Source organism: Balaenoptera borealis (genome assembly GCF_965194805.1).
Source record: "Balaenoptera borealis genome assembly, chromosome: 7".
Lineage (NCBI taxonomy): Eukaryota > Metazoa > Chordata > Mammalia > Artiodactyla > Balaenopteridae > Balaenoptera > Balaenoptera borealis.
Genome location: NC_138864.1, coordinates 10854417 through 10880520, shown reverse-complemented (window position 1 = coordinate 10880520; position 26104 = coordinate 10854417). Strand labels below are relative to the sequence as shown.

At 49.6% G+C, this 26104-nt stretch overlaps 2 protein-coding genes across 11 annotated transcripts in view; one reads left to right on the top strand and one right to left on the bottom strand.

Moving 5' to 3' along the window:
• Nucleotides 1-1488, bottom strand: part of LOC309632291 (up-regulator of cell proliferation) — a 99115-nt gene extending 97627 nt beyond the window's left edge. The window contains exon 1 of one of the 2 annotated variants that reach the window (XM_082399628.1): nt 1351-1488. The gene's annotated coding sequence lies outside the window, so the exon portion shown is untranslated. The remainder of the gene's footprint in view (nt 1-1350) is intronic. The other variant, XM_082399630.1, reaches the window with a different exon arrangement.
• On the top strand, nt 1404-26002 carry LOC309632296 (ubiquitin-conjugating enzyme E2 D3-like; the record flags this gene model as incomplete). 9 transcript variants are annotated; one of them, XR_014246839.1, is made up of 6 exons in its annotated part: nt 1693-1815; nt 8994-9057; nt 13339-13370; nt 13466-13543; nt 15954-16084; nt 22309-22421. XR_014246839.1 is itself a non-coding variant. In XM_082399642.1 (5 exons), the coding sequence occupies 5 exons, from the start codon at nt 1792-1794 to the stop codon at nt 22543-22545; spliced, it is 435 nt and encodes a 144-aa protein (XP_082255768.1). In that variant the 3' UTR covers nt 22546-25642. The 9 variants fall into 9 exon arrangements, 5 of the variants coding, with proteins under 5 accessions (XP_082255764.1, XP_082255766.1, XP_082255765.1 ...); XR_014246837.1 differs by lacking the exons at nt 8994-9057; nt 15954-16084 and adding an exon at nt 25770-26002 and having other exon boundaries at nt 1404-1815; nt 22309-25642; XR_014246838.1 differs by lacking the exon at nt 8994-9057 and having other exon boundaries at nt 1404-1815.
• Nucleotides 26003-26104: the final 102 nt, after the last annotated feature.

The following is a 26104-nucleotide window of genomic DNA, read 5'->3' as shown; positions in this document are numbered from 1 at the left end:
TATATGATTTGCAAGTATTTTCTCTCATTCTTTTCGCTTTCTTGATGGTGCTGTTTGAAGCACAAAAGTTTTACATTTTTATGAAGTCCAATTTGTCAACTTTCATATCTTTTATTATATTTGCAAGACTTCAGCACATCTAAAATTACTTCAACATAAAAAAACTATAAAAATCTATGTAAAAAGTTTAGAAGACTACGTTCTAGACTACCAAAAGGAAGTAGAAATGGAATTTTTCATTTGCTATTCAACACAATTCTGTTTCTTTTTTCTAGATTATACAAGTGATGCAAATCCTCTGGAAATTTTAGAAATTAACATTATTAGTATACTCACCATCCAGGGATAACCATCACTGTCACTGAAGTTTACAGTCTCACACAAACTTATAAACATTCATAAAAACTGAGGATCATTTGTTTTATGAGGGGAGAGCCATGTAAACAATGTGGGGATGGATGACTCATGGACTAACAGGAATTTGTGTTGCCATGCTACACCAAGGGGAGGTGGTGCCCAACCAGGGCCATTCAGCGGGCGATGGCTTGAACTGGTTTTACAAGGTGAGTGATGGCTGTGCTTTAGGGGAAAAAGAGAGAGGAAGTTTTCTAGAGGGACACCAGGAGTAAAGGAATGTCAAGGCAGCAGTGATGTAAACCACCGATAGTAAGCCAGACTGGATGACACTGGGTTTTGAAGGGCTTTCCATGGCATGGGATGCAATCCATGCAGGCCACGGGGCATCCTTGAAGACTTCTGGACAAAGACATGGCCGGGGACCATGGAAATGTCTGAGATACATTTTATATTCTGCGTACTCACATGCAGATGACCATACGTCCTGGTTGGTGAGAGACAGCCTCAGATTACACCTTTGGTCCTCGAGTTGCAACCCCTTTCAGTCTCAAAAGCGCCCAAATTTGGAGGATAAATATTATCATCTACACACACACACACACACACAAATACACACAACAGAACCTTCACAATTCTCACCTTTATTATGCGAAATGCACTGAGATTTTGCATTCTATTTTATTTCATTAAAAAATGTATATATTGGTTGCAACCCATTAAACTGACCTTGACACACTAATAGCTCCTAGCCCAAAAACTCTGACCTAGATGCCTGTCAGGTCTTGGGAAAAGGGGGAAGAAGACAGCTAAGTTTGGATATGTACAGTTTAAGGCCCTGGTTCTCACCCTTGGCAGTACATCAAAATCAACTAAAGCATTACTGAAAATGCACGTCTCCAGGTCCACTGCATATAAAGCTCTACTACGTGTATTTCTATGGAAAGAGCTGTAACATATTTGACACATAACACACGAAAGGGGATGAATACTTACAGAATTAAGTTCAAAGCAGAACCACTACCGTCAGGAGTATGTGACAGCCTGGGATGGAACACGGCGGGGGGCTGGGTCAGAGGGCATGGCCGCGGTACCTCCTGGGTGCTCGGCGGGTCCCTGTTAAACCAACGAGCGCCTCTCTCTCCGCCAGCCTCCCTAGACCTTCACTGACCCGGGAGGTTGGGTCGCGGGTCGGCAGAGACCAGGGGAGAGGCAACCGGCGGCGCGGCCGCTCCGAGTCGCCAGGGCCGGCTCCGCTCGCCGGCGCCGGGACGCGCCGAGACGCGCCACAAGCAGAACGCCGCCCCATAGTGCTCCGCGGCGCGCACGCGCAGGCAACCGTTCCCAGCTTGAAGCCCAGCGCGGCGGCCGAGCCGGCCGGGGGCCGCCTCTGGCAGCCCCGGGCCGGACGCCCCTGTCCCCAGCAGCCGGGGCAGGATGGCGCTGAAGCGGATCCAGAAGGTAAGGAGTCCTCCCGCCCTCGGGCTCCTTGCTAGTCCCAAGCGTTGATTCGCGGGCGGGGGTGGTGCGGCCGCCAAGTGAACGGCGGCTGAGAAGGTACGGAGCACTGTCACACCTGCCAGTAAGGGAAGCAGAACCAACCCCCGCGCGGCCTTAAAAGGGCACCGCGCTCCACGCGGGGCGGGGAGAGGTCACGTGGGGCTAGCGCGGCGCGGGGCGGGGCGGGCGGAGCGTCTCTCCCCGGCGCTTGGAACCAGCTGCGGACTCCCCACGCCTTGGCCCATGTGCGCGGGCCGCCTGGGCAGAGTGACGGCGGCGGGCCCCAGAGGAAGGAGGGCATGCCCTTGTGGGGGGTCTGGAGGGCTGAGCAGAGGAGTCGAGGTTGGAGCTGGGCCCTAAGGGATGAGTAAGATCTCTGCAGGTGTAGAAAAGGGACAAGGGCATTAGTGGCCGGGGAGAGACGACGTGGTTGCGCTTGGGGCGGGGACGGGATGACTGGGGTTTAAGCGCTGCTGGAGCAGGGGATGGGAGTGCGTGGGCAGGACTGGGGTGGGCCTTAGGGGCAGTGCTGGGATAACTTTTTTATCCTGTAAGTAATTGGGAGTCCTTGCAGGCGTTTAATATATTAACTAGAATTTGGAAAATGCCCAACAGTAGAAGAAAGAAAAGGTATTTTCAGTTCTGCCATATTTCAGTTCTGTTTGTTGACATTCTAGCATATCTACTACCAATCTTTTACCTACACTTAAAATAAATTATGCTATATTTTGTATCCCGCTTTTTCATATAGCATTAAACGTGGGCATTTGTCATGTTGTGAAATAGTATTCATAACTGTAATTTTTAACATTAGCATTCCGTAAGTACATTACCAGTAACTTATTTAATCACTACCTGTAGTGAATAAACACTGGACGTGGATGTCAGAGGGCAAGGCACTTAATCATTCCCAGCCTCCGTGTCCACATGTTTTTACAGGTGTTCTTTTGAGACTTAGATGATACATGTTTAGTACATGCTTGGCGTATATCAAGTGCTCAGTATGAGTTAACTGCCCCTGATATTCTAAATTTTATATAAAGTAAATAATGCTGTAATAAGCATCATTGTGTGGTGAGCTTAGGCTTGATTGCCAGAGGCGAGATTGCAGGACCTCTAAGGGTATGGCTCCTTTTTAATAAACAGCTCTCCAAAAAGGAATGTTTTCGGCAAATTATTCTGTGAAAGAGGTCATCTGTCATCCTAGGGCTTTGAGACAGGTGAATGACATGCTCAGATCTGTGTTGTAAAAAGAGCCTTCTGGCTCTGATGTGGCCTGGAGTGGGCCAGACACTGGAACAAAGGGAGAGTGGAGGGTATTGTGAAAGTCCAGCAAAGGCTTCATCCAAGTGAATGACCATGGAATGGATACCGAGGCAAGAACTGTACTTGGATGATGTGGAAGGGTAGAATTCACAGGACTTGAAAAAGAGTATGTGGTGAAAGTGAGAGAGGGAGGTGCACAAGATGGGTAGCTGGGTGGATGGTAGTATTATTGCCTATGTTGGGGAATCAGACATTTTGAGGGCAGGGAGCAGGGTGCGGGAGATAAGGAGGGTAGGTTTGAACTTACATGTGTGAACATGTAGGCCGGTAAGATTTACAAAAAGGAGAGCTAGGAGTAACAAGTTTGGACCTTGAGGATGACATGGGAACCGTAGATGTAAGGTAATTGAGGTCACAAAGCCAGGGAGAACTTTCCTTAGTAGGAACCAATAAAGGAAGTAACCAGAGCTGGCTTCACCAGTATGTGACTCATAAGGTCTCACAGGGCCCCTTGCTATGAAGGGCCCTGCCCTTGGTTTAATGCTGTGCAGTCACCGTCTTGAAATTCTTAATAGTTTTGACCAAGAAACCCCGCATTTTCATTTTGCACGAGGACCCTGCAAATTCTGTATCAAGACCTGGAAGAAACAGCCCACAGTGGTCAGAAGACATCACTGGGATGAGTTAGGAAGCCCTGGCTGCAAGTAACAAGAGACCCAGCCACCCTTGCTCACAGAATTGGAGATCCATAGAGCTTTGGAAGTGATTTTGGAGCTCCTGCTCTATTTTTGTGAAATTCTCTGGACTGAGTAACTCTGGGCCCCAGAGCCCACTGGACATACCCTGGGAGACAAGGAGGCGTTGGCTTCCAGAAGTTCTCAGAAAGCCCAGCAAATCTTTTTTTTTTTTTTTCCTTTACCCCTTGTTATGAATCATTTCACATGCTCATTCTTGAACCGGTGGATGGTAAGGGGTGCAGCTACTCTCAGACCTGGAGCTGAAGGTGAGTGTGCCTCTCCTGGGGACTGGAGCTGAACAGGAGCTCTTCAGGACAGAGGAAGAGGAGTGGGTGCCAGCAGTATGAGTCCTGCTCAGGAGACGGCCTTGCACTAGCTGTCCCCTTAGCTCCCAACCCACAGCCTGTGCCAACCAACTTCATACCTTTTTAAAAAGTTTTTTCCAAAGAGTTGAGTATTTGTACATGAACTTTCAGTTTATTGATAAAGTATTTCCTTCAATTAAACAAGAATTCACATTTAAAAATCTGAACATGTGTCAGTGTAACGTTTCTAAATGTCTTCAACAGGGACAGGGATTTACGTGGCAGCATTACATTTGTGTTTACATTAATGATTATTTTTTGCTTTTTAAAGCAATATGTATCCTTTAGAGAAAATTTGGAAAATACCCCAAAATGCAATCTTTTAAAAAGTCATCTGTAGCCCCATGAGATAATTATAGTTAACATTTTGTTAAGATTTCATTCCAGTCTCTTCACTGTGAATGTATATGCTTCTGATTATCATAGTCACGTGGTACATCAAGTTTTATATTCTGCCTTTTCCCCCTCTTTTTACCTTAATGTTGTTTCATGACTTTTACTCCTGTAGTCTTTAGAGCCTATAATTTTTAATGATTGCATAATACTTGATTAAGCTTTTCAAAAAAAGTTAACTCTTTTTCTGACTATGAATGTTAGTTGTTCTTCAGAGAGAACTTGGAAAATCAGGAAAGTATAGATAATACCATATTTCATCTACTCTAAGATGAACTTTTTTTTTACATTTTCACATCTCTGAAATTGGGATGCTGCTTGAAATCGCTGTCAGCCCGGCAGCAGTTGTAACTTGGTTGTCACCATCTGTATGTGAAAGCCATGTCCCAGCAGTGTATATTGAGGTTAAGTGCATTGTTGGTGTGTTGAGTAATTGCTTTAAAAATGTCTTCAAGAAGATACTGTGGGGGGGAGACACAGGAGGGAGGAGATATGGGGATATATGTATATGTATAGCTGATTCACTTTGTTATAAAGCACAAACTAACACACCATTGTAAAGCAATTATACTCCAATAAAGATGTTAAAAAAAAAAAAAGATACTGTGACTTAATGCTGAAAATAAAAGCGTTTGTGGACACAGGCACAGAAGCAGAACAGTGGGAATTAAGCTTCATATCAATGGAATAAATGTTGCTGGAGAAAGGACTGCAGTTCTTTGTTTCCACGCCAAGCTAGCCAGATGCTTCATAGACCACAGAAAGGAAGGTTCCACCTACCCTCAGGTCGGTGAGGCTGGGTCACCTTTATTCACCGAGGTTTGTGCAAAGAGATTGTGTATTGTGGGCCTTTGCGGAATGGGTATCAGTGGCTTGGAAGAAAACTCCAGAAACAGTATAGTGGAGGACTGTTTAAGAATTGCCACATCATCATTGCCTGGAAGGCACAGAGGATGATCGTGAGGACATCCGTGACCCAGGGTTGGTTTTGGACTCTAAACGGGGAGAACCAATTTATTTATTTCACTTGTTTTTCCTTTTGTGTGTGTGTGTGGTATGCATGAGTGATTGAAAAACAAAAGCATGTGCCCAAGTGAGCTTAAAGCTGAGTTTTAAATTAAAAGTTTTAAGTGTAAAGAATATCATACGATATCACTTGTGTGTGGAATTTTTAAAAAATGAGACAAATGAACTTATTTACCAAACAGAAATAGATTCATAGACATAGAAAACAAACTTATGGTAACCAAAGGGGAAAGTGTTGGGGGGCGGTAAATTAGGAGTTTGTGTTTAACAGATACATACTATAAAATAAACAAGGATCTACTGTGTAGCACAGGGAACTATATTCAATATCTTGTAATAACATATAATGGAAAAGAATCTGAAAAAGAAAAAATATATATATGTATAAGTGAATCACTTTGGTGTAACCCAAAACTAACACAACATTGTAAATCAACTATACTTCAATTAAAAAAGATTTTTTTTAAAGATAGCAAGAGGGGCTTCCCTGGTGGTGCAGTGGTTGAGAATCTGCCTGCCAATGCAGGGGACACGGGTCGAGCCCTGGTCTGGGAAGATCCCACATGCCGCGGAGCAACTGGGCCCATGCGCCACAACTACTGAGCCTGCGCGTCTGGAGCCTGTGCTCCGCAGCAAGAGAGGCCGCGATAGTGAGAGGCCCGCGCACCGCGATGAAGAGTGGCCCCGCTTGCCGCAACTAGAGAAAGCCCTCGCACAGAAACGAAGACCCAACACAGCCATAAATAAATAAAATAAAATTTAAAAAAGATATTAAATGTTTAAAAAAAAAGATAGCAAGAACACAACCCACAGAATGAAGGAAAATATTTGTTTGTCAAATATCTGAAAAGGGACATATATCCAGAATATGTAAAAATTCTTACAACTCAACAATAAAAGACTATCCAATTAAGAATAGAAAAAAAAAAGAATGCATTTGGTCTTAGTTTAATTGCCAGTGTGATTTCTTTCTTAGTTGTATATAAGATGGTGGTACCTTGAATGAGATCTTGGATTCAGTGAAACACAGTAACAGAATTGAGTGTGTAACTATTTAAAGTGTAATGGTTTGCTTAACTATTTTCCTCTGGTAATCTGCTATGCTTTAACCTTCTTTTCCCTTTTCCGGACTCACTTTTATCATCAATGTTATTCATAACAATAATTATTACACAATTTTAACCTGCCTAGTCCTTTACAATTTATAAAATATATTATTTGTGTTTATTGAATAGGTAATAAATTCCCGTAATTCAAAATTCAAAAAATACAGAAGGGTCTACAGGGGAAAGTCTCCCATCCACTCCTGTCCCCAGCCATCCAGTTTTTCTCCCAGGGTGTCATCAGTGTTATTAGTTTCTTCTGTATTCTTCCAGTACTAGAGATCTCTATCCATTCCTCATTCTTTTTGTAATACTAATGACTGCATCCTCTATGCCCTGTTATCCTTGACTCTTTACTGGGTATACTTGTGTACGTTACACACATTACAAAATTATAGCCAAACATTAGTACTGGCCGGTTGGCAGGCACGTGTTATAATTACAACTGAACAGTTAATTATACTGAGGCCCAAAGAGGTCAAAGTTATTTTCCCAGTGACAGAACTGGGACTCAGACCTGGGTCTTCTAGCCGCTATTGGGAAAACACAGGAATGCGATATATATATTAGTGAACTAATTTCTTTCACATCACACTGTTCTTCCTTGAAATGCCTGTTAGCATTTGAAACTCCTTGGTGCTAGTTGGAATCTGCCAGTTGAGACCCACTTCTGGGCTTTCAGGAATCATCAACTCTTAGTAACCATTCAGCACACCTTTTATGAGGTATATGCGCTCTAGGGACAGGGAACAGCCCATGCGAATGCCTGCAGGTGTGGAGAAACCTGGTGAGTTGGGGGGAATTGGCCAGTACTGCTAGCTTTTCCTGCCCCTGACTGCTCATCTGGTCTGTCTGGGATTTGCCTTAATGCAGAGGGTATAAACAATCCCCTACAGAGTGGTAGTGGAGGTGTGCAGGACACAAAGCAGAGGGAAGCAGGAAAGGAACTGTTCTGAGGAGGTTCCTGGAACCATACTGCATTTTTGAGCATGTCCTCTGGTCCCCTCACATGACCTTAGTTGTTCCCCAAGCTCATTTCTGTTGTGACAACTAGCAATGCTGAGTATTGAGTGCTTACCAAGTGCAACCTATTTAGATACATTAGATACTAGCTAAGAACTGACCGGTGGTATACTGGTAGGTGTTTAAAAACCAACCCTCTGGGATGAAACATGGCCCTGATTTGTAACACTTGCTGGCTTCTGTGATATAATTATTCCTACTGTGGCCAATTATATTTGTGCGTATGTGGGATAAGTACCGGACGGCCAGAGAGGTGGGGGTTACTAGAATGATTAGCATGCCCGGAGATGATACGGTGGGATCAGGAGGGCCTTTGTGGATGAGCTCAGTTTCAGGCATAGTTCAGGTAAGGAAGAATGTGATCGTCCAGGTTTAAACTCCATGTGCGTGCCCGAGACCCTGGGGTTTGCCATCCCCTGAAGAGTTTCCCTGCCACCTGATGGACCATTACTTGTGCCTCCTTCCTTCTCTTCAGAACCTCTCTGGAAACCCCAAGAAGTTTACCCAGATCTGGAATCTGGGGAGGGTGCGGAGTATTAGGAAACATCTTAGTACATGCAAGCTAGAGTTTGAGTCACTGCCCAGACTCTTAGGCCTTGAGGCTCATGCTGGGCTAGGATAACTTTTGGGGATTGTGTCTACAAGTTGGTATCCCATTAAGGGAATCTGGTTACGATGTAATTCCTGTCTCCCCCGTTGGTACATGGGATAGCTGTGCTAGACTGATTCGCATGTGCTTCATCTCCCACTTGGAGCCTTAGGACTCCCATACAACCAGAGGTGTGTAGGGCAGTAGGGGAGGTACAGAAATTGAAATACAGGAGCCCTGTCCTTAACTGGGCACTTTCCGCTGGGCTAAGTGCTTCCATTCAGGAGCCCAGAGCTAAAACCCAACCCCTGCCCTTCTCCACCTGAGTGGGTGATGGGGCCCTGCCCTCTTCCAGCTCTATGACCTTGGGTAAGTAATTTAACCTCTTTACATCTCAATTTTCTAACTTATTAAATGGAAATGATAATACCTTCTGCCCACGTATCTTCACAGCCACGAGTAGACCCTTGTTTTCAAGGGTATTTCAGATCACTTGTTTTCCTTAGCCAGGCCAGCCCACTCCTGAGGTCCGGGAGCCCCTCCCACCAGGAGAACGCACTTCTGGCCAAGAGCTGTGGGGTTAGAGCAGCATCCCCAGTTCACACACCAGCTCCGAGCTCAGTGTCTTGTGTTTCAGGAATTAACCGACCTGCAGAGGGACCCTCCTGGCCCGAGCTCCGCAGGACCTGTGGGAGATGATCGTAAGTACCTTTCAGGGCTCCAGACCCCAGGAGCCTTGCAGCCAAGACCCCCAAGTTTATCAGCCCCTCGGGTTGGTTTGTTTGTTTTTTTAAGAAAACCTATCGTCGTTTTTCCCTTCATTTGGTTGTGAATTGCTTTTTCATTAGACGCCTTGAGTTCATAGCCCGCCTGGTCAAGATGCTGCCAGAAATCACCCTCTCCCTCCACTGGGGCACAAGAAAGCCATCTTGTCCTGAGGCACGTTGGCTTCTGGAAAGTGCCTCTGACCAACTACCACTTGGGGTGTTGGTATAAAAATGGTCATGAAGCTAATCATGGAGGGCCTGCTGCTGCTGCACGAGGGGGCAGAGCTCTGGGGGTTGGTGAGGGGCGGGGGGGGGTGGCTCCTGGCCTCTGCGAAGGGGAGGGGCAGTTCTTTTCTCCCACTTCTGCTCTTCCCCAGGGGAGACGGAAGGAGCAGCGCTAGCCAGCCCTCTGCCACCCTCTATAGCCGGCTGGCCATAGGCCGAGCTGCCCAACACCTGGGCGTCCCGAATCTGTACTCTGCGCTCCCACTTCACCTCCACTTTCTGAGCGTCTTAGGCTCTGGGGCACACTCATCCTTTACTGTGAGGCTGCAGTAGCTGCAGCTGAAGGAAAAGTAGGCCGGGAAGGGAAAGACTGCATAAAAGAAGGGTGATGTGCCCTTCAAGGACACTGAAGAATTAAAAACACGGACTCAAGCAGAACTTGTACACCAGTGTTCATTGCACCGTTATTTACAATCCCCCAGAGGTGCCCAAGTGCCCATCAACAGATAAATGAATAAGCACAGTGTGGTGTATATATACAACAGCATATTATTTAGCCGTAAAAAGGGGTGAAGTTCTGACACATGCTACGATGTGGGTGCACCTGAAAACATGCCATGTGAAATAAGCCAGAAAGAAAAGGGCAGATATTGGATGACTCCATTTACATGAACTAACTAGACAAGGCAAATTCATAGAGACAGAAAGTAGAGTAGAGGTTCCTAGAAGCCAAGGGGAGGTAGAAATGGGGAATTATTTCGTGGTACAGAAATTCTGTTTGGAGTGATGAAAAAGTTTTAGAAATGGATAATGGTGGTTGCACAACATTGTGAATGCACTTAATGCCACTGACTTGTACACTTAAAAATGGCTAAAATGGGGCTTCCCTGGTGGCGCAGTGGTTGAGAATCTGCCTGCTAATGCAGGGGACATGGGTTCGAGCCCTGGTCTGGGAAGATCCCACATGCCGCGGAGCAGCTGGGCCCGTGAGCCACAACTACTGAGCGTGCGCGTCTGGAGCCTGTGCTCCGCAACAAGAGAGGCCGCGACAGTGAGAGGCTCGCGTACCACGATGAAGAGTGGCCCCCACTTGCCACAACTAGAGAAAGCCCTCGCACAGAAATGAAGACCCAACACAGCCAAAAATAAATAAATTAATTAATTTTTTAAAAAATGGCTAAAATGACATATTTTATGCTGCGTGTTTTAAAACTTTTTGTTATGTTAAAATACAAGAAAGAAGAATTTCACAGAGCTGGAATAAAAGAAGTGGTGTCATGTGTGTGTGTTCCTGCATGTCCTGTGGGCTGAGGCTTAGAGGAGCTGAAGGTGGGCAGACAGAGCCACTGAAAACGGCAGATTCCAAAAGCTTTATGCGAGAGTTTAAATAATTTTTTTTTAGAGCAAAACAGAAATGATTCCCATTGTATATGCAGAGTTAATGAACACGGGTGGCTTCGCGTGATTGTTACCCCATCTGTGTTGTCCTTCCAAGCGTCCCACATCTTGCTAACGTATTTTCCCCTCTTACCTGTTGCTTAAGATAATGTAAGCTAGGGTCACTGGTAAGCTTGCACTGGTACTGACGCAGGCACAGCTTTCTAAAGGTGCCCCTCGTTGCTTCCCCACACCACACGCACTCTCACCCTTCCCTGCCACCCTGTGCTGGAAGGTGGCTATCCTCATCCGAGAGGCTAGCCGCCCTCCGTACTCAGTACCTGAGGGTTTTTTTGGTTTTTTTTAAAAATTATTTATGTATTTATTTTTGGCTGTGTTGGGTCTTCGTTTCTGTGCAAGGGCTTTCTCCAGTTGCGGCAAGCGGGGGCCACTCTTCATCGCGGTGCGCGGGCCTCTCACTATCGCGGCCTCTCTTGTTGTGGAGCACAGGCTCCAGACATGCAGGCTCAGTAGTTGTGGCTCACGGGCCTAGTTGCTCCGCGGCATGTGGGATCTTCCCAGACCAGGGCTCGAACCCGTGTCCGCTGCATTGGCAGGTGGATTCTTAACCACTGCGCCACCAGGGAAAACCCAGTACCTGAGTTTTGATGAGGTTTGTACAGCCTTGGAAACTAGCTAACCTTTGGGGGCCATTTCATGCCTGCCCTGTGGGCAAGTAGCCCCTTGCCAGCAACCCTCTGCAAGTTCCTTTCTCTTCCTCTCTCTTTTGGGGCCTTCTCTTCTGACTGTGCCCCCAAGCCCTGCTCAGCCCCTCAGCAGACCTCAGGGGTTAAAGTGAATGGGACCAAAGGGTCCCAACCTGTTTGCCAGAAGGAGTCACTCATATTAGCTACTCCTCCCCATGGGCTCCTATTCTCTAATATGTTAATTATCAAAACCACTTATTTAATAAGGAATTCTATTCTATATTATGATTAGGCAAAGGTGTACCTACCAGCTAATGATTAGCATGAGTTGGAATAAAGGCAGTCAAAAGAAAAATCCATTAGTTCAGGCAGCCTTATTGTAGGTAAAGTTGTTCTCTTCAGTAGCATTTCCTGAAACGTTTAAAAAAGGTCACGGGCTACTCTGTCTTTGGATACCTCTAGGGGTTTGGGAAACCTCTCCTTTGGTCCCTTCACTTGCCCCCCGCTCCTCATGCCTTGGCAGTTTCCTATCCTGCTGTCAAGGGTAGAATCTCTGAGACATTTGAACAGGCGGCAGGAAACCCGGTACAGGACCAGGTCTGAAACCTTGGGCTAATAATTCCACACTCATCATGGAGCAGGAAGACAGAATTCCCTGGAGAATAACAGCCCCCTCAGATGCTCTCAGCAGCCCACTCGGCCGGGGTGGGGGGCAGATAGGTGCTTTCCACAAAGACTGGAGTAAAGTGTCCTGGGAGCTTTGGAAATGAGTCACTGGCCCACTCTTAGCCCAGCCTTGCTGAGTGCACAGGAGCCTTCCTAGGAGTGGGTACAGCAGTGAAAGTAGCCTGAGACTCCAGAGAGGGCAGCAGGCATGATGTGTAGCAAGAGGAGGCCCTAACCCACTAAGGAGGGAGCCTGGCCTGACCACCTAAGGTGGGGACCCAGGAGGGGAGCACAGGGGAAGCCCCCCTTGTTCTTGCTCTCGGCTCTGTCACCTAGTCCGTGGAGCACAGGGCACCGCTTGGGGGATATGAGAGAGGACACAGATGGAGGGTGGCCGCATTGAAGCCCCAGGGCCACGGGCATTGATTGGCTCCTGAAAGAGACCCTTTGGAGAGGACTTCAGAGTCAACTGTGAAGAACTAAGGAGAAAGACTTATAAGAGTAATGTGGAAGGTGGCTAAAGCCTACCTAAGGCTTCATTCTATGCAAAGAGAAGACTGAATTGCAGTTTACTGGCAGCTGGGTAGTGAGGAATTTAATTCTGTCCTTAGAAGAGCTGGCCTCTGTCCCTGGCCTCTGGGAGGCGATCTCTAAAACGTCCTGCCTGATAGGACTGTCTGTCTACCCAAAGGCTTTGACCCACACCAACAATGTGAGTGAGGGCGAGGGCTGGCCGCACTAGCTAGACCAGCCACGTGGTTTAAGGTGGAGGCTTTGGGTCGGTGCCGGAGGAGCTGGAGACTTAGATCAGCCACGTGGGTGGTCCGTTAATCCATCCCGCTTCCGTGATGGAGCCCTCGTAAAAGCTCTGCACGCTGAGCCAGGGGTGAGCACCCTGCAGTCAGTGTTCTGTGTGCTGTCACACATCAGTGCCGGGACGCCAAGGAGGAGGACGGCGGAAGCTCTGCACGTGGACCCCTCCTGGACTGTCCCCGTGAGCTCTTCCCTCAGCCGATGTTGATCGGTAGCCTTTCCCTGTGATACACTGGAGCTGTGAGTACAACAGCCTTTCACGAGTCTGGAGTCTAGGCAAGTTACAGAACCCCCTGCAGGGGCGTTTGGTGTCAGAAGTGAGGGCAGGCTTGCGTGAACGGCACCCTCTGAGCAGAGCAGCTCCTTTTTGGTGGGGAGACGTGTTTGTCAGGGAGTCTCACTTTCCCGTCTCTCTTTTGTCTTGCAGTGTTCCACTGGCAGGCCACCATCATGGGCCCGGTAGGTAGCAGATGCTGAGGGCACCCCTCGCTTTGCTTGTTGCGCTGTATGCTCTCACGAATGCACTAATCCGCTTTCGGTGTCTCATCCTCCAGAATGACAGTCCTTACCAAGGAGGAGTTTTCTTCCTGACCATCCAGTTTCCTACAGATTATCCTTTCAAGCCCCCAAAGGTAAGGACGGGACAGGGACAGCGTGTGATGAAGTCACTGGTACAGAAAGCTGCACCTGGGACTCCTCCACCACCCTGGGTCCGGCCTCCCAGGAATTAAACTCTGGACTTTCAGAATCCATTCCTCCTGTGAGCAAGGGCCGGTGTGGTGAGGGCTTCCTCCTGAAGCCGTGGTTTCAGGGGTGCTCCTTGTAGGGTGGCTGAGTTGGGGTGTGTCTCAGGCTCCAGTTCCCTTCTCTGCAGTCCCTTTCCGTCTAGGACAGGGCTTCTCAGCCCCTGTCCCAGGGACATTGGGCAATGTCCTGGGATATTTGTGGCGGTTAAAACCTGAGGTGGGAGGTGGGGAGAGGATGGCTTCTAGCATCTAGTGGGTGGAGGCCAGGGATGTTGCTCAGTACCCTGCATTGCGTAGGACGGCCCTGGGTGTCCGCAGGTGGAGAGACCCTGGTCTGGGACCCTGGCAAGTCACCTCCTTCCCGCACCCAGAGGAGTCCTGCCCTCATGAGCCTCTCAGTCCTGTGTGGGAGACATTCAGTAGGAGAGCTGGGCCACGCAGGGGAGAAGCACAGAGCAGGAAAGCGGGGCAGGACAGTGAGGGCAGATGGCAGGGGGATCACCCTGAGCATGGGAGGGCCCACAGGGAACTGGGGGACAAGCCTGTGTTTGGGGGCAAGGAGATGCCAGAGGGGTGGCCCATGGCATGGGGTCTGTGGCTTGCTGTGGTGCGGAGAGGCTGAGCGGGGGCCGGGCTGGTTGTGAAGCCAAGGCAGGTGGCACAAGGGCAGGGAGAAGAGACAGATTCTGGAGGATTCCAAGACGGAGCCAACAGGAGAGGCGGCAGGCCAGATGTGGTCACACAGCAGTGATGTGTATGTGATTCACATCACTTTTAACGTATTTTTATTCTTCTGATTGGAAAATCAATAAAAATTGGTTATTTTAAAATTAGAACATTTGGAGAACTAACTAATATACAGATGGAAATCAGTCTCCTTATAAACTTATCCCCAGAGAATATCACAGCTGACAGCCCTGTGTACACTCCTCCAGGATTTTTCTTCATACACCAATATATATTTTTATTCTTATTTTTAAAATAAAATTGTCAATTCTGGTTGTGAATGAGAAAACTGAGGCTTTGAATGGGCACGTCATTTCCTGAAAATGGCATGGCTCATGGTGGAGGGTGGGACTTGAACCCAGATGTGTCAGCCTATTTTTTTTTAACTTTTTATTTTGAATTAATTTTAGACTTAGAGAAAAGTTGCAAACATAGTACAGAGTTTCCATATATCCCTGTCCAGCTTTCCCTGAAGTCAACATCTTACGTTACTGTAGTACAAGTATCAAATCCAGGAAATCAGTGTTGGCCATGATACCCTGAACTAAACTGACAGCCTTCCTTTTTTACCAGTTTTCACTGCTGTCACCCTCGTGTTCTAGGACCCCGCACTGCATTTATTGTCTTGTCTCCTGCATCTCCGCAGCCTGTAGCAGGGCCCCCGTTTCCCCTGGTCTTTCATGACCTTGATGCTCTTGCGAGGCATTGATCAGTTATATTGTCAGAAGTCCCTCATTTGGGGTTTGTGAGATGTTTTCTCAGGGTGAACTAAGGATTTACATTTTAGCAAGACTTGCGCAAAAGTCTTGAGTCTGTCTCAGGGCCCCCGATCTCAGGGCTTGTGATACGTCTTACTGCCCTGAGGTTGATCTTGATGGCTCAGTTCGAATCAGACCTTTACTCCGTGTGTGCACGTTGTGTCGAAGCTGTGGGAAGAGGCCCCTTTGGGCTTCTCAGCCACAGCTCTTCCTGGGCATTGCCACCAGAGGCCATCTGGTGCCTCCGTATTTTAAATCATGATTAAACGTGGTTAGGATCCCGGAGACCTTGCCAGCTTTTAGCAGGGGAGACTGGGGTGTGCTGGGCACAGGCGGGCGGATGCTAAAATAACTCTCTTGAGTATGACTGTTATTCCAAGGGCTTTGGTTGCAAAAGCGTGTTTCATGGTCTTGAATCTACCCCCCCCCCCGCCCCTTTCCCTGTTGAGAGATGCTGCAGTGTCTTGTAAAGTAGTAATCTTCCATCTTACCTCCTTCATTAGAGTATAAGCTGTTGCTGATCTTTCTTAAAATAAACAGGATGTAGTCCTGTATGTCTCTTGGGCATTTTCAGGATTCCTGACTGCCCAAGGACGAAGAGAAAACAGCGCCTCTTATTAAAAGACTGAAGTAAGCCCTGTGAGTTGGAGAGGTGTGTGCTAAAAAGTCCTATCTTCTACAAGAGAAAAGAGTGTTTCTGTCTTTTTAAAATCTCCTTTCCACAGGAGAACAAGATAAAGTAGACTGAGGTTTTGGCAAGAATTTTCTGACTCTGAGGGGGATCTGGCAAGACTGTGTGATCTTCTTTATAGGCGATCTTGGGGGATAAGGCAGATACTTAGTGCCTGAGATGCTTTGGAAGTTTGACCCGTCCTGGAAGAAATCATTTGGTAATAGATGATAAGCCTCCCATACACACAGCTTCCTCTCCTCATATTGTGAAGTAAGTTGTTTTTTGTTTTTTGTTTTTAAACAACAGCTCCTGTTTATTTTTTTATTTTTATTTATTTATTTTATTTATGGCTGTGTCGGGTCTTCGTTTCTGCGCGAGGGCTTTCTCTAGTTGCGGCGAGCGGGGGCCACTCTTCATCGCGGTGCACGGGCCTCTCACTGTCGCGGCCTCTCGTGTTGCGGAGCACAGGCTCCAGACGCGCAGGCTCAGTAATTGTGGCTCACGGGCCTAGTTGCTCCGCGGCATGTGGGATCTTCCCAGACCAGGGCTCGAACCCGTGTCCCCTGCATTGGCAGGCAGATTCTCAACCACTGCGCCACCAGGGAAGCCTGCAACACATTTTAAGACTTGCCTTCAGAGTTCAAAGGTTTGAGATTAGGTGAGTGAGGAGAAGGGTAGGAAAGGGGTTCGTCTAATTAAACCTCCAAAGAGAGGGAGGAAAACTGAGGGACTTCAAACCTCTAATGTCAAATTTGGCCTGGTTTTTCCTAAGGGGGTTTCAAAGCTGGTCCACTCCCAGAACAGCCATATGAAAATAATGTCTGGGTGAGTAGGACCAGGGCGTGGAGAAACACTAAAATGCTGCAACCAAATGTCCAGGATCAATTGCTTAATATTATGTATCTCCATGATATCTGTGGTCCACAGAGAAGAAAATGTATCACTCCCGCCGTTAGCTTTTCAGATCTGCTGTGGAGTTTGGAAGGAAGCCTACAGACCTTGCAGCTGGGCGTCAGCCATAGGTGACCACGGGAGGCTCCTCTGCTCCAGAAACTGCCGAGCTGTAGCACAGCTTCATTGCCCTTGCTTTCCAGTGAGAGTGCTGAGATTAGCTACCTCCACTTCCTCGGCAGAGCAAGCAGCAGTCTGAGCCTGGCCTGCATTTCCTTTTTGGGGCTCCCCATTTAGGATCCTCTGTTACCACAGCAAGGCTGCTTTCTCTGTTCCATGGGCCCCGGTCCCTGCCTGTTACCATGGTGACGGTTGCCCTTTTAATTTTTGTCTCTTTGCTACCCCTTCGGTCTTTACCTAAACAAAATGATAAACGTCAGGTGACCCCTGGGAACACTGTCGTCACACGGCTCTGCCACTTCAGACAGGGGTCACAGTGCTCCTTGAACCACACGTAACAAAGCACGGGAAAGCAGATTCACGTTTCAGAGACGAGTCAGAGGCTCAGAGAAGAAACCTCCAGGCCCAGGTTGGTGTTGAGACACTGGGTGCCGTATTTCAGCCTTTCCGGTGTAATGGCTTACGACTCCCAGCAAGCTGATGGATTTTCTCAGTCCCGTCAAAATTTCCCCAGGCCTGCTCGCCCTGTTGGAGGTATGCAGTAGAAAAAGTAAAATTATCCCTTTGGGGGCTTCCCTGGTGGCGCAGTGGTTGAGCATCTGCCTGCCAATGCAGGGGACAAGGGTTCGTGCCCTGGTCTGGGAAGATCCCACATGCCGCGGAGCAACTGGGCCCGTGAGCCACAACTACTGAGCCTGCGCGTGTGGAGCCTGTGCTCCGCAACAAGAGAGGCCGCGATAGTGAGAGGCCCGCGCACCGCGATGAAGAGTGGCCCCCGCTTGCCGCAACTAGAGAAAGCCCTCTCACAGAAACGAAGACCCAACACAGCCATAAATAAATAAAAATAAATTTTAAAAAATTATTAAAAAAAAAAATTATCCCTTTGGGATCCCCAGTATAAATTACCGTTTACTCTTCGCTAACTTGAGTGGCGCTCTGTGCCTGCCAGAGCCCTTGGACAGGCCACCGCTGTGCTGCTCCGCAGGCCCGTCCCTGGCAAGTTCCCTGGACTCTGTCCCCATGGGAAACTTGCTTTTCATGCCTTCCAGGGCTCAGGTCAGCCTGAAGGACAGGCATCTTAGGCTGAAAACCTTATTTTAAAATGCACTGTGGTGCAGGCAGCTCCCACGTAAGCCCCAGGTACAGATATCACGTTTCCAAGGCGAGTCCCAGGTCAGTAACTGGACAGCAGATCTGAAAAGCTAACGGCGGGAGTGATACATTTTCTTCTCTGTGGACCAGAGATACCATGGAGATGCATGATCTGAAGCCATTGATCCAACATGAACAAACGACTTAGCCCTGGCCAAAAGTGTCTCAGTTTGCAGGACGGTGCCGAGATCTTGATCCTTTGTCAGGCTACGGGAAGACCCAAGAGTTCTAAGAACAGGGCAAAGGGTCAAAATCTCCCGACAAGGGATGAAAACACCAGAACACCAATGTCCAACGGCCCGGCAGCTCACAGCTGAGCTACGTGTCAGCACCGTGGGGTCCCACACCACCCGACGGCAGATGCTCAAGGGCGGGCAGGTTTCTGTCTCTGAAATTCAGGAGAGAGTCTCCTGAAGTTCCAGAGAGGTGCTTATGGGACTGGTTTGCAGAACTCCTGGCCCGAGGCCTGTCCTGGCAGAGGCAGAGAAAGCCTTGAGAGCAGCTTAGGCCACCCGTCCCTCCCGCCCTCACCTGCCCGCCCCTCCCGTGCCTCTGTATCTCCAGCTCTTCTCGCTGCGACACGTGCTTCCTCCCTGGCCGCACCGGGTGAGGACTGGATGAGGATTAGATCTAGCCGTGAAAGCTGGTCCTCTGGGAAATGGAGGATGGCTTACCAGTGTTACCAACCTGGGTCCTTGGACTATGTAATCAATAGAAATTGGTAAGGGACCAGACGAGAAATTCCGGCAAGGCTTTAGTGGGACTTGAGCAGCAGCAGGGGGAGTGAGAACAAGTAACAGGTGCCCTCGCTCGCTCCCTGAGCCGGAGTGGGCCTGGAGGGGTGGCGAGCGAGCCGGTCCCTTCAGTGGGGTGAGGGTGGGAGCCGACGGCTGGGTCGGGCTGGAGAGGAGGCTTCAGTGGTCTGCCCACCCCCTGGCCGGTGCTGTGTGCAGGGATCACGTGCAGGACCCCGCTTTTGCTCCGCGCACCTCAGAAATGGCAGTTAGGTTTTGGCCTTTTTGGATCTTACCGTTCATAACTGACCCCACCTGCGCATGCGTGCAGTTACTTTTCAGTCCCTCACAGTTTCTTTGCATCCTGTTGCTTGAGGAGAGGAGACGTTTGTCCAGGCGCAAGCGCTCCGGGAAAGGGTCCCGAGTCCCAGGTCCCAGCCTGTCTCGCCAGCGCCCCCGAGACAGCAGCCTGGTGCCATGCAGGCAGGCAGCGCTCGCCCCCCAGGTCTGGGGTTCTCCCCCGGCCCGTCTGCTGGCCTCGTCATGACCACCACCGGGGTTTCTCTTCTGTTGCCAGAGAGATTTTATTAAAAACAAAACCAAAAAGCTATAGATAATCTGCAAACCCCCTATCAGACCAAATAGTGGCTTCTTGATTTTCCTTAAAAAAAAAGTCTCCTTCTTATCCCATCTCCACCCCACTTCTCCCAGACTCCCAATCCTCACCCTTCAGAGAGGCCCGCTTGATCTCTCCAGCTCCCCGCCACAGAGCTTCCGTCGGGATGCAGGGGCTTGGCTGGGCTCCCCTTTGGGAGGTGATGACAGAACTGCCCCGTTGGAGCTGGCCTCTCACCCCTGCTGCCCACCTCCATCACCGCAACAGCTCAAGGGCCTAGTCACGGGTTGTGGGGGGGGGGGGAGAAAGGCCATCACTGCTGGCTGGTCACTGTAATGACTTTAGGTGGCTCTATGCAAGCATCAATTGCGCACTTGCCAAGGGCAAGGTGTGAAGGGGAGGGGAGAGGAGGAGAATTATAAAAAGAAAACATGATGCGGCTGCCTTCTGGGAACTCACTGGGAGACCACAGGCCTCAGGAAGGAGGTGGGACTAGGGTAGGGTCTGATGGATGGATGGGGGAGAGGGTCCTGCAGGCAAAGGGAGCCCTTCAGCAGAGGCTGGGTTCCAGCATATTCTGGGAGCTGACTCAGCACCTGGGGATACTCCCGCACATGGCCCTTCCCAAACTGGAGCCCTGTTACCTTCTGGGAGCCACAGGGGTCACCAGGACGCTAGGGTAAATGGAATCACAGGGCTGACCTTTCCGGAGAATCATTGAAGGCAGAGGAGGGGAAGGATGAATACAAATGTTCATACTAAGTGGATGGCACATTTCATATAAGCTGGTGTGTAAGACCATTTCACACCCTAGGCCCCCAGGGAAACAAGCACCATCACTGGACCAGGGACCTTTTAGGGGCAAGGACACAGGCACAAAGCTGCATCTAGCCCTCTATCCACGTGAAGAAAGGAAAGAAGTGCCATTAGGCCTGGGCCCAGCCTGGCCTCAGAGTTTGTTCTCGGGCGCGATAATGGCCTGGCTAGGGCACAAAAAGGCCAGCAGCGCTCAATGGGCAGAATGACCCACCAGCTCCAGAGACAAGGATGCGGATGGAGGCGTGGGCCATAAAGTTGAGGGTGGCAGAAGAAGCAAGGGATTTAAGGCTGGCTACCCTTCTGAGGAAAGTTGCAAGTTCCGTGTCAGATGTCCAGCAGTGGGAGTTCCCTGGCGGTCCAGGGGTTAGGACTCCGCACTTCCACTGCAGGGGGCACGGGTTCAGTCTCCGGTGTGGGAACTAAGATCCCGTGTGCCGCATGGTGTAGCCAAATAAATACATACACACACACACACACACACACACACACATATTTGTGTGTGTGTGTGTGTGTGTGTGTGTGTGTGTGTGTGTGTGTATGTCCAGCAGTGCAGGCTCAGGACGCCTTCATCCTGCAACAGGAGGGACTAACAGAACCTGTCGACATCTTTGGGTTTAAAACGTCGGCAGGGCTTCCCTGGTGGCGCAGTGGTTGAGAATCCACCTGCCAATGCAGGGGACACGGGTTCGAGCCCTGGTCTGGGAAGATCCCACATGCCGCGGAGCAACTAAGCCCGTGAGCCACAACTACTGAGCCTGCGCGTCTGGAGCCTGTGCTCCGCAGCAAGAGAGGCCGCGATAGTGAGAGGCCTGCGCACCGCGATGAAGAGTGGCCCCCACTTGCCGCAACTGGAGAAAGCCCTCGCACAGAAACGGAGACCCAACACAGCCAAAAATAAATAAATAAATTAATTAATTTAAAAAAAAAATGTCAGCAAAGTTGTAGTTAAACGGCAAAATGCCCATCACCTGTGTCTTCTGTTGCCTTTGAGCCTCATGGAATTCCTGCCGACTCCTTGCTGCGGGCCCGCCCACCTACAGCAGGGAGCTTGGCTGATGCGCGCACGTCTCCGGGTCTTCGAGGCTGAGGCCTCGGGTGAGACTTGAGAAGCTGGAGGCCCTCACAGCAAGAGCTATGGGAGCAGCACGCGTGCCTCCCCTGTGGCCCTTGTAAGTGGTTGGGGTGGCAGGGAAGAGCACTGCTCCTCCTGAGGGAGGAGGTTTTGCCCCTCCTGTGAGCCACGCCATACCGACTTGTGGCTGCCCCTGGCGGCCAAGCCTCACGTGACAAGCAGACCGCGCTGGCCACTCCCTCCCTGAGGGCCTGCGTCCCAGACCGAGGCCAGGACTGAAGCCCTCCCCCCTTCCTGCCACTGACCGCTTCCTCCCTGTGTAAATCATAACAGGCACTCAGCTAGGAAGGTTTGGGTTGGTTGGTTGGTTGGTTTTTAATCTCTCAAGATGTGAAGGATTTGTTTACTGGGTTCCACTTACCATGCAGCGTAAGTAAGTTTTCTTTCTAGGGCAGGAAAAGCAACGATGTCATTTCTCGAACTCTGTAGTAATGTGGCCGTGTGTGGCTGGAGCAGAGAGATGTGATCCTGGTGGTTTTTAGGAAAATGCTCTTCTTGCTAATTGACACTTCTGTGGAGGAAGACTTTGAATAAACACCTCTTCTTTCCTACTGATGGCTGTGGTCTGAATGCTCGTGTCCCCTCAAAACTCCTATGTTGAAATCTTAACCCCCAAGGTAATGACATTAGGAGGTGGGGCCTTTGGGAGGCGATTAGGTCATAACGGTGGAGCCCTCGTGAATGGCATCAGTGTGCTTATACAGGAGGTCCCCAGAGAGCTCCTTTGCCCCTTCCACCATGGGAGGACATGTGACGGCCATCTATGAACCAGGAAGTGGGCTCTCACCAGGTACCAGATCTACCAGTGCCCTGGTCTTGGACTTCCAGCCTCTAGAACTGTGAGAAATGAATTTCAGTTGTTTGTAAGCCGCCCAGGCTGTGGTGTTTTGTTACAGCAGCTCGAATGGGTGGAAACCCTGGGGGACACTGCTGTGGCAATTCTTTTTCTTAACGTTGTTGATTCTTCTAGGCAGTGGGCTCCGGTAGATGTTTACCAGCATGGTCCCTCCACACTTGGGCCCAGATGCCTTCAAGACACAGCTGCCCTCAGAGTGTGAAGGACACTGACCATTTGGAGCCCTGCTTTCATGCCCTGGATCTGCTATCCAAGCGCACCAGGAGAGCATCAAGAAGTAAAGAAGATCTGAGTCTATCCACGTGCAAGAACAGTATACAGCCTTGTGTGAATGACAGAGCAATTTGCTAAGGAGAAGAGAGAAGAGTTCTAGGAATGACCTGTGGAGACATCTCACATTCTCAAACCAAGGAACAACCAACAAGAGGGAGATGGCCAAAAGGAAATAGGAACTCAGGAAAAGCAGGAGTGGGAGGGAGAGGGACGTGGACAGGATCTACACACAGCAGCCAGAGGGACATTTTTATTTTTAAATAAATATATTTATTTATTTATTTATTTTTGGCTGCGTTGGGTCTTCGTTGCTGCGCGCGAGCTTTCTCTAGTTGCAGTGAGCGGGGGCTACTCTTTGTTGTGGTGCGCGGGCTTCTCATTGCAGTGGCTTCTCTTGTTGCAGAACACAGGCTCTAGGCGCACAGGCTTCAGTAGTTGTGGCATGTGGACTCAGCAGTTGTGGCACACGGGCTCTAGAGCACATTTCTCGGTCTGAGCGCAGGCTCAGTAGTTGTGGCGCATGGGCTTAGTTGCTCTGCAGCATGTGGGATCTTCCCGGACCAGGGCTCGAACCCGTGTCCCCTGCATTGGCAGGCGGATTCTTAAGCACTGCGCCACCAGGGAAGTCCGCAGAGGGACATTTTTAAAATATCCCTGGATCAGGGACTTCCCTTGTGGTCCAGTGGTTAAGACTCCGTGCTCCCAATGCGGGGGGGCGGTGCCCAGGTTCGATCTCTCGTCAGGGAACTAGATCCTGCATGCCACAACTAAGAAAGATCCTGCGTGCCACAACTAAGACCCGGCGCAGCCAATAAATAAATAAATAAACATAAAAACATCCCTAGGTTACGTCCTCTCTGTTTAAAGCCCTCCAGGGATTCCATCACACCGAAAAATAAAGTCCTCCCCCTGACCCACAGGGTCCTACAGGATCCAACCCACACCCGTGCCTCCTTCCCTCTCTTTTTCTCTGGGCTCCCACCTCAGAGCTCCAGCACCTCTTGTTCCCTCTGCCTGGAACACCTCCCTCCAGATCTTCCACAGCTGCATCCCCCACCCTCCCACCCCCATATCCAGGCTCTGCTCCTGTGTTACCTCTGGGAGGCCTTCCCTGATCTGTAAAGCTGAAATAGGCTACCACACACTAGAGCAGCAAGTGGAACCCTAATGTCCCCACCTTCCCACACCAGGGACCCCTCAGCCTTCTTTCAGTGGAGCCCGGGTCTCCCTGCTCTTCACTCATCAGTGTGGATGGACCTGGTCACCACACTGAGCTGACCTAGCGCCAGAACAAAGGGACCTGCCTCTTTGGTCTGCACAGCCTGATTCAGGCAAGGTAGGGCCTCCCCCAGTTGACTAAAGTGTTGAAGAGTGCTCCCTAGTAGGCCTTCGGGATCCAGGGCCCCCAGGCTGGGGGCTGGCAACCAAGTGGATGAAGGAAACTGGGAACTAGGACGTGTTTAAATAGGAACATTCCCAGAGAAAGAAGAGAAAACAAAGACACGTGGAGCCAAAGAAAATAAGGAACAAGAACAACACGACTGTCTATGGGTTGAACTCCCCTGGAATATGGAGGCTAAAGGGACTGGGGTGGATCAGAAAGTCACCTGAAGGTCAGGTCTGAGGAAAAAAAGGACAGCAGAGATGTTACTGAAGACAAAAAAAAAAAAAAAAAGACTAGAAATCGGGAGAGCTGGGAGGCCTCCATTTACTAGAGTTCATTTTTCCGATGTAAACACATTAGCAAAGTCAAAGTGGAGAAACGAGGAGACCTGTACACTGCAGAAGATCCAGGGTGGTTGGGGAGTGAGGAGGGCTGCAGACAGAGCTGCTGAAGGCAAGGAATATTTGGCCAGGACCGAAGGTTTCCCCAGGGTGGGACCAGGTAACTGCTCTGCCCATCAGAGAGATGTCAGAGTTTCTGCCTGTAAGACAAGCAACAGTAATGTGAACAGAAATGAAAATGGACATAACAAATGAAAAGTATTTGTGTCCAAATAAGGTTTACAAGCCCTTAAATGCACAGTCCAGACCCCAACACCTTAAGATTTTGGTAACTGATTTGGCAGCAAAATCTGACCTGAACTGCCATGAGGCTATTTAGAGTCTTTCTATAACCCACTTAACTGATTTTTCAGACGTCACTGCAGAAAAATGAACACGTTTGATTACCAGACTCTGCTCGGGATCCTGTGGTAGAGTTCATAGAGTATAAAGGGTATATGCGATATTTTCTGAAAGCTGAACGACTCAATTCCAAAGCATGGAATTCTAAGGGGCTATGGGACTGTGGATCTGAATTTTAGGAAAGTGGGGGAGTTCTCTAGGGCAGAGAAGGAAGCTTTGAGCTGCTGTGGGCCGGGCATGTGTCTCTGTTTCCCTCCAGGTAGGTCAGTCATAGTCAGGTGCAGGTTGAGGCATGGTGGGCCCCTTCCATCAGGCAGCAAGGGCCTGGAAAGAACCAGGACCTTGACGGAGCAGGACCCTATGGGGCCTTCCCGGGGCAGACACCCCGCCCCTGCCACCGTGTCCTCTGCCTGCCTCTTGTCTTTAGAAAAACTTTAGCCTCCTAGGCCTTCCCTGAGTTCCAAAGAATAAATTTAATCAGAGAAGTGAGAAAATGCAGAAACAAAGGAAAACAGTCAAGCAAGACAAAATAATAATAGTTTAGCCACTAAGCAAAGTCAAGGCCCTTTACTGCCTCCTCAAGGGCTACAGATATTATTTGGAGCCATATCCTTGAGCTATTTTTTGCAGATACTGAAGCCCCCACTAGGTGGAAGAAGTTGACCGCGTGCTGCCCACAACCCAGACTGGTTGGAACCAGAAGGTTGACGATGTTGATTACCAGTTACCTCACCACCAACCAATCAGAAGAATGCCCACGAGCTGACCACACACCCCTCAGCCCCCTTGCCTCACCCTATCTTAAAACCTTTCCCTGAAAGCCAGTGGGGGGGAGCTCAGATCTTTTGAGCGTTAGCTGCCTGGACTCCTTGCTTTGGCGCCCTGCAATAAATGCTGCACTTTTCCTTCACCACAACTTCATGTCAGTAGATTGGCTTTACTGCACTGGGGCCAGTGGACCCAAGTTTGATTGGGTAACAGGACCAGCGCAGGGCAGGTTCTCATCTCTCCTCCGCCACCGCATCCTCTACCTCACTAGAAAATGCAGGTGAGGTCAAAGAAACACGACAGCACTTTGAGTTAGGTTTGTGGCAGTGTGACCATCACTTAGTGTTCATTTTTATTCTTCTCATTAATTCATGCCTGCTTCATTCATACATAAAATTTCTTTTGAGGGTCCACACAGAGGATCGGGGGATCCCGTGCCTGTCATGAATCCAGGATTCTCAAGCAAGTGCTTTAACTGCAACAAGAGTTGAAGAATAAAATGCACAGGGCTCCGTGAGTGTAGCGAACAGGGGTTTGGGTGGGGTCCCTCCGCCGGACCCACAAGGCGCGCCCGGGCTCGGCGGGACAGAGCACGGGGACGCGCAGAAGGCCGCGCCCTCCCTCCACCCCCTCATCCAGCTGTCTGCAGACTGCGACCCACACGCGGGGCCCAACTCCCCAGCAGCCCTCTACACGCCTAGCCAGCACTCGGCCCGCTCACCCTGGCCCCGCCTGCACGGCT